Source organism: Dendrobates tinctorius, unplaced genomic scaffold (assembly GCF_039654945.1).
Source record: "Dendrobates tinctorius isolate UK_male_01 unplaced genomic scaffold, ASM3965494v1 ptg000028l, whole genome shotgun sequence".
NCBI classification, from domain to species: domain Eukaryota; kingdom Metazoa; phylum Chordata; class Amphibia; order Anura; family Dendrobatidae; genus Dendrobates; species Dendrobates tinctorius.
The window spans coordinates 26,571,829-26,586,142 of record NW_027361696.1 but is presented as its reverse complement, the minus strand read 5'-3'; the positions used below and the strand labels follow the sequence as shown (position 1 = coordinate 26,586,142).

At 43.1% G+C, this 14,314-nt stretch overlaps 1 protein-coding gene across 1 annotated transcript; it reads left to right on the top strand.

Moving 5' to 3' along the window:
* Positions 1-493: 493 nt before the first annotated feature.
* Positions 494-4,277, top strand: LOC141085243 (von Willebrand factor-like). Its single transcript, XM_073570515.1, has 4 exons — positions 494-604; positions 1,168-1,232; positions 1,482-1,520; positions 3,506-4,277. The coding sequence occupies exons 2-4, from the start codon at positions 1,196-1,198 to the stop codon at positions 4,183-4,185; spliced, it is 756 nt and encodes a 251-aa protein (XP_073426616.1). The 5' UTR covers positions 494-604; positions 1,168-1,195; the 3' UTR covers positions 4,186-4,277.
* The last annotated feature ends 10,037 nt before the right edge of the window (positions 4,278-14,314 follow it).

Genomic DNA, 14,314 nt, shown 5'->3' with positions numbered 1-14,314 from the left:
ACCCTTCAGATGCTTTTCAGGAATTCATGTAAAGTGAAATAAAAAGAATAAAAAAAATCTATTTTTGCCTAAATGTTTCTAATTTTGCAACAGGCCGCTGTCATTGGGCCCCAAATTGCCATCTCAAACATCAGGAACTCACGATCAAGATCTCAGGGTGCCGATGGGTCAAAAAAGAGAGCACCCACACTCTGTTTACCATGTAGATGCTGTAGTCATTATTGACCACAGTATTTAAAAGGTTAAATGTCTATGGTCGGTGCTGATCATAACTGATGCAGCATTTGTCAGTTATAGAATACTGCTGACAGGTGCTGGATTGTCATCTGTGTGGGGGATGCTAGTCTCATATTTCAGGTCAGTTTGAAGTCATATTGGTGGTCACTAAGTGGTTAAAGTTGCATAATCTTCTTATTTTGCAATTCTTGATGTTGTTTTTCCGGTTTGTTCTTGGCACATTCACTAGTTGCACATTGTCTGGTGATGATGACATTATACATAGGTCACACATCACACCCTGGGCGCTCCTAAACTTACTGTATATAAGATGCTGCACTTGTAGAATCCGGCATCACCAGGAGCCCGGGCACCGTGCATCCTCCAGGTAGGCACCAAAATGTCTGCTCTTATCCAGAGGAATGATAGAATCACATTATCCCAATACCACAGACAAGTGATACATCTATAGAATACCCATCAGGAGATGGAGCTAAAATTATATTCATAGCATCCATTGGGAACCACACTGAGGATATCGGGGCTGGAGTTCCCCTTATAATGGATCTGTCACTTGTTTCATTACTGTATTAAAGGGTTTATCCCATCCCATAAAATGTATGGATGTCAGGAAGAAAGCATCAGAAGCTGGAGACCTTTGTAAAGAGCTTCTCTTCCTTGGTGCTCCCCATTTATTTAAACAGCTGGCATGTAATACCACATTTCTCCTCTAGTGGCCTCTGCAAGGAATTGAACGGCTTCCAAGAGAAGCTGCACCTCCATCAATCAGTTGATTATAGGAATGGTTTCATTCTGAGAAGGCTTTTTGGCAAAATAGACTAGTCATTTAAGTCTTATCCCAAACATTTACTGATTTCCCCAATGTAGCAAGAGAAAAAACTCAATATTGGATGTTTTCTCACCCTAATGCATGCAACTGATAATTTACAGAAAAAACAGTGCAACATCATCGCTAAACATGGGGCGAACATCTGCAGTGCTGCTGGCTTCCCTGAGTGAGTTGCATGCGTCATATATCTGTGTATACTGCATTATATATCTGTATACTGTTGTGTTACATTGTATTATACTATAGATATATTCATATACAGTATATTAGGAGGAGGCATAACTTTTATCTAGTTGGATTGCAAACATCATGACATCCCATTTTCCTTGGCTGTTTTTAATGAATATTTTGCACTAGAAATATTATTTATTATTATATTATTATTTATTTTATTGTTTATCTTAATATTTTGCAGCTCTGCTCCTCATGGTGTTCACTGCACAATCAGCAGCCAGTAAGTATTTGATATTCTCTATAATATACATGATGTCCTACTTTGTATCATGACGATTATAATGTAAGGATTTGGTTTTGTCTAATCTTCCAGGGAGCTTCCCATGGGCCACAGTGACAACTCATGCTTAGAGGTGTTGTCACATTCTTTGCCCCACTTGTACGCTTTATTTTTTGTAGGAAGGATTTAGATAAAGCTCTTATCTAAAAGTGGAATCTTGAAATGGAGCACTAAGAGAAAACTGATACATTGTGTCATGTCCATTAGGTAGGGTGAAGTTTGGCTTCCTTTTTTGTTTCCTGTGCGAGGCTCCACCCTTCAGGCCATTAGGTGGCATAACACATTGTATCAGTTTTGTCCACATTTGGAGACCGTATATACTATATTTTTTACATGAAAATAATTTTTGCAAACGGGTTTTATTTAACATTTTGAGCCGTTTTGTTTTTACAGGCTATTTGTTTCATTGCACACTCAATTTTGATGTGGTCTGTGGTCATAGATCAGCGGAGAGAAGCTAAAAAATACATGAAAGAGTTACATACTTCCAGTCAGAATCTCACCTGAGTTGACTGATGAATTCTCAGTTAAGGGCTCATCCTCATTTGCGAGTAAAAAAAAAACGGTCCGTTTTCTTGACAGAAAAAAATGGACCAAAACTATGCAATTGTCATGCGTTTTGTATGCGATTTTTAATTGCACCATCCGTTTTACATCCATTTTTCATCCGTATGCGATGCGTTTTTTTTCTAGGCAACTATTTTTCTACAGTCATTTACAGGACCATTTACAGTGTTCTATGACACAGAATGGTAATGTATCCATTTAAATCGGATGGAAAACGGATGGTCCGTTTTTGGTCCGTTTTTTAATAGCATCCATTGACTTGCATTGGCGATTTTCAAGCAAAAATTGCAGCAAATCGCAGCATGCTGCGATTTTTTTTTTTTCTCAGTATGATTTCGGATGGGAAAAAAATCGCAAGTGAGATGTCACCCATTGACGAACATTGGTCAGAGTGCAATCCGATTTTTAATCGGATTGCACTCGTCCGATTTTCTCTCCAGTGAGTATGAGCTCCTACTCTTTCTGCAGTAAGAGAAGGCAAACCGTGTAAAATTGTTTGCGAAACCTTATTGCCAAAATGATTTTTAAGCTCTGATTACATGTAATTAAATGAGCACTCTCATTAAAATTTTTATGGACTAAATCTGTGTGAATGCATACGTAGTGTAGAGTAGGTGTGTTTAAAAGTCATGAATGAGGCGCTGTAGATTTACATTGTAAGGCCGGGATCACACACAGCGAGATACGGCCGAGTCTCGCAGGTTAAAACCAAGCTCTGGCCCCGGCACTCCGGAGCGGAGTGTGCAGCCGCACAGCAATACATGGAGCTGCACGCTGCGCTCCGGAGTGCCGGGGCCAGAGCTTGGTTTTAACCTGCGAGACTCGGCCGTATCTCGCTGTAGTGTGATCCGGCCTAACAGTGACTTTCGGGTCACACATGGAGTCCTGTATGATCCGGCAAGTTAAAAAAGTGACTCAGAATAGGACAGAGCAGCACTGGATGCCGTAGAAGACTGCAATCCGTGAGTTTACCAATACTCCTATGCTACACTACATATTACATACACACAGGTATAAGCCATAAACATATAAATAGGGAGTTTTCTTGAAGTAAGTAAAAAGTCCCAAAAATTGTAGGACCCCTTTAATTACGTCATAGTTAGTGCAGTTCACCCTCTTATCCTGCAGATCTGATCCAGAGCACATCTTCTTTATTCACAGACCCCCAAATATTTATGTACAATGTTTATTATTGACAAAGAAAAGACAAAACAGAGATAAAGGCTGCACCTCATATATATTAAGCAGTGGCTTCTACAGCATTTGGTTTAGGACTTATCATTGTTTTTTCTCTATGAGCGGAAGCACCGTACAAACACTAAAATGCTCCTTATTGTTCTCATCTTAAATTTTTGCAGCCAGATGTAAAACAGGCGAGGAACATAATGACTGTGGGAGCGCCTGTCCGCCGACCTGCAAAAACAGGAGTCCTATATGTGCTGCTGTGTGTGTGCCCGGATGTTTCTGCAAGAATGGCACTATAAGAAACGACAAGGGCGAATGTGTGATGGTGGAAAAATGCTGCAGTGGGAACACCGAGTACCAGCAATGTGGGAGCGCCTGTCCGCCGACCTGCGATAACAGGAGTCCTGTGTGTACTAAAGTGTGTACACCCGGATGTTTCTGCAAGAAGGGCACCATAAGAAACGTCAAGGGCGAATGTGTGAAGGTGGAAAAATGCTGCAGTGGAAACACCGAGTACCAGCAATGTGGGAGCGCCTGTCCGCCGACCTGCAAAAACAGGAGTCCTATATGTGCTGCTGTGTGTAAATCCGGATGTTTCTGCAAGAAGGGCACTATAAGAAACGACAAGGGCGAATGTGTGACGGTGGAAAAATGCTGCAGTGGGAACACCGAGTACCAGGGTTGTGGCAATGACTGTCCCAACACCTGTGCGGCACACAACAGTCCGGAACCGGTAATGTGCACAATGCAGTGTTCTACTGGCTGCTTCTGCAAACCCGGATACAAGCGCCTCCCTAACAGCAAGGAATGTGTCCTTCCCAAGTACTGCCCCAAAAGTAGTAACTACTATTAAATCTGCCACTTTATGTCTTTGTAACAACTGATACATTTAAAGTGACTTTGATTTTTAAGGAGGCGTCTAATATAAATAAATTGATTGGCTAACGTCGTTGTTTTTATGTGTATCAGTACTTCTACATACACAGATCTCTGACCAATCAGATCACTGTTAATCTAGATAGTTTAATAGGTGAACCTGCCTCAGGGTTTGTCCTTTGGTTGCACTTCAGGAGCCCACCTCAATGCTTCTTCTTTGCTGAGTTGCAGTGCGCTCCTTGATTGACAGTTCACAGAAACATCATCATTGCACCACTGGCCCAAACTGTGCGTTCTCTGATGCTTCGTCTCTGCAGAGTGGTGCTGCAATTCCTGCTTACAATCTCAGTAGAGGAGAGTTTGTAGGCACTGCCAGTAATGGCCGGTATCCTTGGCAATGAGCAAACTACAATAAAAATAATTAGACCCATTTTTGAAGAAGGTAATAATAAGTCTTTAAAGTTGATGGTCGCATCTAACCCACTCCAGACTTTGTTGTCAACTCATAAATCTGCCATGTATGGGAAAAAGTTACAACAAACTTTCCAAAAATAAAAGTCCATGTCAAGTGTGAGGATATGTGGTTGTGGGTTTCAATAATCACCTAGGCAGGATAACGATTCAACTATTTTTTATTCCTTACGTCCATGATTTTACTGTAAATCCAGGTAGATGGCCAAAATATATTGCCACCAGTCCACAAGATCTGCTGCCCGGGGCTGGTAGTCCCACTTCCCCCATATCAGGTGATGCTCACTGTCTCCCAACTTTTGGTTGTCCCACAAATTTCGTATAGTCTGTAATCACAGTCCAGGCTCCTCCAGATGACAGATAACACAACCAACACCCATGTACCCAGGAGCAATTGTCCTTTACCCCCAAGGGTGGTTTGCACGTTAATGATCAAGCCAATTTTTACAATTCTGACCACTGTCCCTTTATGAGGTAATAACTCTGGAATGCTTCAACGGATCTTGGCGATTCTGACATTGCTTTTTTGTGACATATTGACACATTAGTGATAAAATTTCTTCGATATAACTTGTGTTTGTTTGTGTAAAAAATGGAAATTTGGCGAAAATTTTGAACATTTTGCAATTTTCAAGCTTTTAATTTTTATGCCCTTAAAACAGAGAAATATGGAACACAAAATAGATAATAAATAACATTTCCCACATGTCTACTTTACATCAGCACAATTTTGGAAACAAAATTCTTTTTGTTAGGAAGTTATAAGGATTAAAATTTGCCCAGCGATTTCTCACTTTTACAACAAAATTTACAAAACCATTTTTTTTAGGGACCACATCACATTTGAAGTCACTTTGAGGGGTCTATATAGCAGAAAATACCCAAAAGTGACACCATTCTAAAAACTGCACCCCTCAAGCTGATCAAAACCACATTCAAGAAGTTTATTAACCCTTCAGGTGTTTCACAGGAGCACAAGCAACGTGGAAGGAAAAATGAACATTTAACTTTAGTCACAAAAATTATTTTTAGCAACAATTTTTTTTATTTTCTTAAGGGTAAAAGAAGAAAATGGACCACAAAAGTTGTTGTCCAATCTGTCCTGAGTACGCTGATACCCCATATGTGGGGGGGGGGGAACCACTGTTTGGCCACACGGCAGGGCTCAGAAGGGAAGGAGCGCCGTTTGACTTTTTCATGGACCACCCCCGGGAAATGCTGACCTGGTACGATACGAACACCTTCAGTTTCCGAAGTACTGGGGCCCACTCCTCTTACTGAGTGCCAAATATAAGGGTCTTACCCGCTACCTCCTGGAACTGAAGGTACGACGTGGTGTGGCGTGCACATCGTGACAGCAGGAAGGCATTGAGCATTGCCATTTGAACGTTGTGCACTGCCAACTTTTTGTACCACACCATGGCCTTTCTCAAAGCACTGTACGGTTGGAGGAGTTGATCATAGAGATCAACGCCCCCCCATGTTTTTGTTGTACCCCAGTACACAGTCCAGTTTGCAGACCTGTGTAGAAGTACATCGTACAGTGCTGAGGACGCTGCCATCACCGTGTATGGAGGTCAAGAGAAGGACATACCTCTTGTCCTTGTACTTGACAACCTGCAGGTGGTCGCTACATTGGGCTCTGCTGTCACCCCTTCTGAGCATCTTCCCAAGTAGCATTTTTGGGAGGCCTCTCTGATTTTTGCGGACAGTACTGCAGGAACTAGGGATTTGTAGAGTGGGATACTAGTATAAAAGTTATTGGTGTAGAGGTAATAACCTTTATCCAGCAGTGGATGCAAAAATTCCCACACAATTTTCCCACTCACTCCCAGGACAGGGAGACACTCAGGGGGTTCAATCCTGGTGTCCTTTCCTTCATAAGCTCTAAACCTATGGGTGTACCCTGAGGTACTCTCACACAGTTTGTAGAGTTTAATTCCTTACCTGGCCCTCTTGCTGAGCAGGTACTGACGGAATCTGAGCCTTCCCTTAAAATGAACAGACAGTCAAAGTTGGGGTCATCTCGTGGGGGACACTGTGCATTTGTAAACCATCGCCGGGGAGTGGACACTTCAGCACGGTACTTACTGTGCTGACAGCTGATTCTTCCCTGGGGATCAAAGGATGGGAGGCAGAGCCCAGAATAATTTCATACAGTTCAGCTTTATTATCTTCCCGACACAGAACTTACAGTACAACATTTGCACACTCAACACGGTACCAGCAATACATCTTCTACAGCAACACTTAGCTTTTTCAGCTACACCAGAATGGACCACAAATAAACAGCAGAACGAGGAGCCTGGTGAAAACGACACTTCGACCTCTCTTCCTGTGACCAACTTCAGCCCATGAAGGTACTCGTCTACTAGATTGTCCACCCCTTTTTGGTTATCCTGTCCATGCACTCGCTGGTGGCCCACTCTACTACTTCATTAGCACCCAAACTCTGGCTGACGCTTCCACAGTGACTCATCCACTGGCTTCTCTATCTCATCAGCTCTCAGACTCAGGCTGACTTCTTCCTAGTGACTCATCCACTGGCTTCTTCTCTGCTGCAGGTACCATACACTTCTTCTCTGCTCTGCACAAATCTCCCACATCTACTCTGGATGTCCTGGGATTCACCTCACACTTTGAGTGTCAGCTCCAAAGATCAGCAACAGAGACGTCCGAGCAACACAGGGGTCCACCCCCTGACTGACTCTAATCAAGAAATAACAGTGGCTAACACTCCTACATTTAACCCTGAAGTGAACTACAATTGTGCTCTATTCTCAAGTGTGCTCAGTGCCCCCATCTTGTGTCCTTTCTTACTAACTACACCGTCCCTTACTTACTTATAATAATATGGCAATAAACACATACAGTACAGACCAAAAGTTTGGACACATCTTCTCATTCAAAGAGTTTTCTTTATTTTCATGACTATGAAAATTGTAGATTCACTCTGAAGGCATCAAAACTATGAATTGACACATGTGGAATTATAGAATTAGCAAAAAAGTGTGAAACAACTGACATGTCTTATATGCTACAGTAGGTTCTTCAAAGTAGCCACCTTTTGCTTTGATTACTGCTTTGCACACTCTTGGCATTCTCTTGATGAGCTTCAAGAGGTAGTCACCGGAAATGGGTTTTCACTTCACAGGTGTGCCCTGTCAGGTTTTATAAGTGGGAGTTCTTGCCTTATAAATGGGGTTGGCACCATCAGTTGTGTTGTGCAGAAGTCTGGTGGATACACAGCTGATAGTCCTACTGAATAGACTGTTAGAATTTGTATTATGGCTAGAAAAAAGCAGCTAAGCAAAGAAAAACAAGTGGCCATCATTACTTTCTAAGAAATGAAGGTCATTCAGTCTGAAAAATTGGGTAAACTTTGAAAGAGTCCCCAAGTACAGTGGCAAAAACCATCAAGCGCTGCAAAGAAACTGGCTCACATGAGGACCGCCCAAGGAAAGGAAGACCAAGAGTCACCTCTGCTGCGGAGGATAAGTTCATCCGAGTCACAAGCCTCAGAAATCGCAGGTTAACAGCAGCTCAGATTAGAGACCAGGTCAATGCCACACAGAGTTCGAGCAGCAGACACATCTCTACAACAACTGTTAAGAGGAGACTTTGTGCAGCAGGCCTTCATGGTAAAATAGCTGCTAGGAAACCACTGCTAAGGACAGGCAACAAGCAGAAGAGACTTGTTTGGGCTAAAGAACACAAGGAATGGACATTAGACCAGTGGAAATCTGTGCTTTGGTCTGATGAGTCCAAATTTGAGATCTTTGGTTCCAACGACAGTGTCTTTGTGAGACGCAGAAAAGGTGAACGGATGGACTCTACATGCCTGGTTCCCACCGTGAAGCATGGAGGAGGAGGTGTGATGGTGTGGGGGTGCTATGCTGGTGACACTGTTGGGGATTTATTCAAAATTGCAGGCATACTGAACCAGCATGGCTACCACAGCATCTTGCAGCGGCATGCTATTCCATCCGGTTTGCGTTTAGTTGGACCATCTTTTATTTTTCAACAGGAAAATGACCCCAAACACACCTCCAGGCTGTGTAAGGGCTATTTGACCAAGAGGGACAGTGATGGGGTGCTACGCCAGATGACCTGGCCTCCACAGTCACCAGACCTGAACCCAATCGAGATGGTTTGGGGTGAGCTGGACCGCAGAGTGAAGGCAAAAGGGCCAACAAGTGCTAAGCATCTCTGGGAACTGCTTCAAGACTGTTGGAAGACCATTTCCGGTGACTACCTCTTGAAGCTCATCAAGAGAATGCCAAGAGTGTGCAAAGCAGTAATCAAAGCAAAAGGTGGCTACTTTGAAGAACCTAGAATATAAGACATATTTTCAGTTGTTTCACACTTTTTTGTTAATTATATAATTCCACATGTGTTACTTCATAGTTTTGATGCCTTCAGAGTGAATCTACAATTTTCATAGTCGTGAAAATAAAGAAAACTCTTTGAATGAGAAGGTGTGTCCAAACTTTTGGTCTGTACTGTATATACAGCTTACACATAATGCACAAATACGTAAATTCATTCAAATATGGCAAACATGTTCAAGCAAACAGTAGTATAAACTTCTAGAGGGCTAGGCCCTGACCCTCTTACATATTATTGGTATAATGCAGGAATTTGTGGATGGCTTCAAATCGCATCTGGGCCATGACCATTTGGAACACTGGAGTGTTGTATAAAATATCAACACTCCAATATTTCTGGCTTCTTCAGGATCCCCATCTGAAGGATTAAGCCCCAAAACTGCATCATTTTAACCCCTTACCTACAATTGACATAATATTCCGTCCATGTGACCATGGACCTAATTACCATGGACGGAATATTACGTCATCGCGATCAGCGGCGCCCACGTGGTGAGCGCCGCTGATCGCGGCAGAGTGTCAGCTAATTATCATAGCTGACACCCGGCACAATGTGTCAGGGGCGGTCACGGACCGCCCCGACACGTTAACCCCTTGCACACCGCGATCAAACGCGATCGCGGTGTACCGGGGGTTAAAGGGAAGCATCGGCAGGGAGGGGGCTCCCTCCGTGCTTCCCTGAGCCCCCCACGGCAGCGCAATGTGCAGCGCTGCTGCGGGGGGCTCTTTCCCTACAGGCCCCCGGATCCAAGATGGCGACGGGGGCCTGCAGGGAGCTGACTTCCTCACTGCCTGCAAAGCGCAGGCATGAGGAAGTCTGCAGCAGTGCCTGTGACAGATTGCTGATCTGTCACAGTGATCTGTGATGTGACAGATCAGCGATCTGCCACAGGACAGTGATGTCCCACCTGGGACAAGGTAATAAAGTAAAAAAAAAAAAAAAAAAAAAAAAAGTGTTAAAAATAATTTTAAAAAAATCGCTAAATAAATTAGTAAAAAAAATAAAATATTCCCCAATAAATCCATTTTTTCAAAATAAAAAAACCCAAAAACAATAAAAGTACACATATTTGGTATCGCCGCGTCCGTAATGACCTGTCCTATAAAACTGTCCCATTAGTTAACCCCTTTAGCAAACCCCTTAAAAAATAAAAATAAAAAACGAAGCAAAAAATAATGATTTATTATCATACCACCGAACAAAAAGTGCAATAACGCGCGATCAAAAAGACGCATATAAATATACATGGTACCGCTGAAAACGTCATCTTGTCCCGCAAAAAACGAGCTGCCATACAGCATCATCCGCAAAAAAATAAAAAAGTTATAGCTCGCAGAATAAAGCGATACAAAAATAATTATTTTTTATATAAAATTGTTTTCATTGCACAAAACCGACAAAACATAAAAAAACGACCTAAATGAGGTATCGCTGTAACCGTACTGAGCCGAAGAATAAAAACGCGTTATCAATTTTACCACATGCGGAACGGTGTAAACGCACCCCTCAAAAGAAATTCATGAAACGCTGGTTTTTGTTCATTCTGCGTCCCAAAAATCGGAATAAAAAGCGATCAAAAAATGTCACGTGCCCGAAAATGGTACCAATAAAAACGCCAACTCGTCCTGCAAAAAATAAGACCTCACATGACTCGGTGGGTCAAAATACGGAAAAATTATAGCTCACAATATGTGGTGATGCAAAAACTATTTTTACAATAAAAAGCGTCTTTTAGCGTGCGACAGCCGCCAAACATAAAAACCGCCATAAATCGTAAATCAAACCCCCCGTTATCACCCCCTTAGTTAGGGAAAAATAATAAAACTAAAAGAAAATGTATTTATTTCCATTTTCCCGCTAGGGTTAGGGTTAGGGTAGGGTTAGGGCTAGGGTTAGGGTTAGGGCTAGGGTTAGGGCTAGGGCTAGGGTTAGGGTTAGGGCTAGGGTTAGGGCTAGGGCTCAGATTAGGGTTAGGGGTGTGTTGAGGTTAGGGTTGGAGTTATAATTGGGGGTTTCCTCTGTTTGGGCACATCAGGTGCTCTCCAAAGGCAACATGGCGTCTGATCTCAATTCCAGCCAATTCTGCGTTGAAAAAGTCAAATGGTGCTCCTTCCCTTCCAAGCTCTGACATGTGCCCAAACAGTGTTTTACCCCCACATGTAGTGTATCAGCCTACTCAGGACAAATTACAAAACAACTTTTGGGGTCCAATTTCTCCTGTTACCCTTAGGAAAATAAAAAATTGGGGGCAAAAATATAATTTTGCGGAAAAAAATGTTTTTTTTATTTTCACGCCCAGGCGTTATAAACTTCTGTGAAGCACTTGGGGGTTCAAAGTGCTCTCCACACATCTAGATAAGCTCCGTGGGGGGTCTAGTTTCCAAAATGGGGTCACTTGTGGGGAGTTTCAATAGTTTAGGTACATCAGGGGCTCTCCAAACGCAACATGACACCCGCAGACCATTCCATCAAAGTCTGCATTCCAAAACGTCACTACTTCCCTTCCGAGCCCCGACGTGTGCCCATACAGTAGTTTTCTCCCACATATGAGGTATGAGCGTACTCAGGACAAATTGGACAACAACTTTTGGGGTCCAATTTCTCCTGTTACCCTTGGGAAAATAAAAAAAATGGGGATTAAAAGATGATGTTTGTTGAAAAAATACGATATTTTTATTTTCACGCCCGGTCGTTATAAACTTCTGTGAACCACTGGGGGGTTCAAAGTGCTCACCACACATCTAGATAAGTTCATGAGGGGGTCTAGTTTCCAAAATGGGGTCACTTGTGGGGGGTTTCCACTGTTTAGGTACATCAGGGGCTCTCCAAACGCAACATGACACCCGCAGACCATTCCATCAAAGTCTGCATTCCAAAACGTCACTACTTCCCTTCCGAGCCCCGACGTGTGCCCATACAGTAGTTTTCTCCCACATATGGGGTGTCAGCGTACTCATGACAAATTGGACAACAACTTTTGGGGTCCAATTTCTCCTGTTACCCTTGGGAAAATAAAAAAATAGGGACTAAAAGATCATGTTTGTGGAAAAAATACGATTTTTTTATTTTCACGCCCGGACGTTATAAACTTCAGTGAAGCACTGGGGGGTTCAAAGTGCTCACCACACATCTAGATAAGTTCCTTGGGGGGTCTAGTTTCCAAAATGGTGTCATTTGTGGGGGGTTTCTACTGTTTTGGTACATCAGGGGCTTTCCTAACGCGACATGGTGTCCGATCTCAATTCCAGCCAAAAACGTCAAATGGCGCTGCTTCCCTTCCGAGCTCTGCCATACGCCCAAATAGTGGTTTACACCCACATGTGGGGTATCAGCGTACTCAGGATAAATTGCACAATATCTTTTAGGGTCCTGTTACTTTTGGAAAAATAAGAATTGAGGGTGAAAAGATCATTTTTGTGGAAAAAATATGATTTTTTAATTGTACTGCTGTACGTTATAAACTTCTGTGAAGCCCTTGGGGGTTCAAAGTTCTCACCACACATCTAGATAAGTTCCTTGGGGGGTCTAGATTCCAAAATGGTGTCATTTGTGGGGGGTTTCCACTGTTTTGGTACATCAGGGTTTTTCCAATCGCGACATGGTGTCCGATCTCAATTCTAGCCAAAAACGTCAAATGGCGCTGCTTCCCTTCCAAGCTCTGCTATGCGCCCAAATAGTCATTTACACCCACATATGGGGTATCAGCGTACTCAGGACAATTTGCACAATAACTTTTAGGGTCCTGTTACCCTTGGAAAAATAAAAATTGGGTGTGAAAAGATCATTTTTGTGGAAAAAATATGATTTTTTAATTGTACCGCTGTACGTTATAAACTTCTGTGAAGCCCTTGTGGGTTCAAAGTTCTCACCACATATCTAGATAAGTTCCTTGGGGGGTCTAGTTTCCAAAATGGGGTCACTTGGGGGGGTTTCCACTGTTTAGGTACATCAGGGGCTCGCCAAACGTGACATGGCGTCCGATCTGAATTCCAGCCAATTTTGCATTGAAAAAGTCAAACGGCGCTCCTTCCATTCTGAGCTCTGCCATGCGCCGAAACAGTGGTTCCCCCCCACATATCAGGTATCAGCGTACTCAGGACAAATTGCACAATAACTTTTGCAGTCCAATTTCTCCTGTTACCTTTGGTAAAATAAAGAAAATTGAACCTGAAGTATTTTTTTTGTGAAAAAAAGTTAAATGTTCATTTTTTCTTTAATATTCAAAAAATTCCTGTGACGCACCTAAAGGGTTAATAAACTTCTTGAATGTGGTTTTAAGCACCTTAAGGGGTGCAGTTTTTAGAATGGTGTCACTTTTGGGTATTTTCTATCATATAGACCCCTCAAAGTGGCTTCAAATGTGAAGTGGTCCCTAAAAATAAAATGGTGTTGCAAAAATGAGAAATCGCTGGTCAATTTTTAACCCTTATAACTTCCTAACAAAAAAAAATTTTGGTTCCAAAATTGTGCTGATGTAAAGTAAACATGTGGGAAATGTTATGTATTAAGTTTTTTGTGTGCCGTATCGCTGTGATTTAAGGGCATAGAAATTCAAAGTTGGAAAATTGCGAAATTTTCAAAATTTTCGCCAAATTTCCGTTTTTTTCACAAATAAACGCAAGTTATTTGAATGCAATTTTACCACTAACATGAAGTACAATATGTCACGAGAAAACAATGTCAGAATCACCGGGATCCATGAAAGCGTTCCAGAGTTATGACCTCATAAAGGTACAGTGGTCAGAATTGTAAAAATTGGCCCGGTAGTTAACGTGCAAACCACCCTTGGTAGGCTGGTTTCACATTAGCGCTTTTTAAGCGCACGCACGGCCGCGGGTAGCTCCGCCCCCGAGCCGGCTCTCTGCCCGGCGTGCCCGCCCCTTGCTTGTAGCGCCGCCTCCTAGCGCACAGCGGCGCCTGCGATCGGCGCACCCTATCTTTAGCATAGGGTGCGCAGATCGTGCGCAGGCCTGCGCTAGTTGCGCTTTGACCTGCACTGCGCACTTTTGACAGTGCGCCGTGCGCGCCAAAATCCGAAAAGTTTGATTTTGGCGCGCACGGCGCACCGTCAAAAGTGCGCAGCGCAGGTCAAAGCGCAACTAGCGCACGGCCTGCGCACGATCTGCGCACCCTATGCTAAAGATAGGGTGCGCCGATCGCAGGCGCCGCTGTGCGCTAGGAGGCGGCGCTACAAGCAAGGGGCGGGCACGCCAGGCAGAGAGCCGGCTCGGGGGCGGAGCTACCCC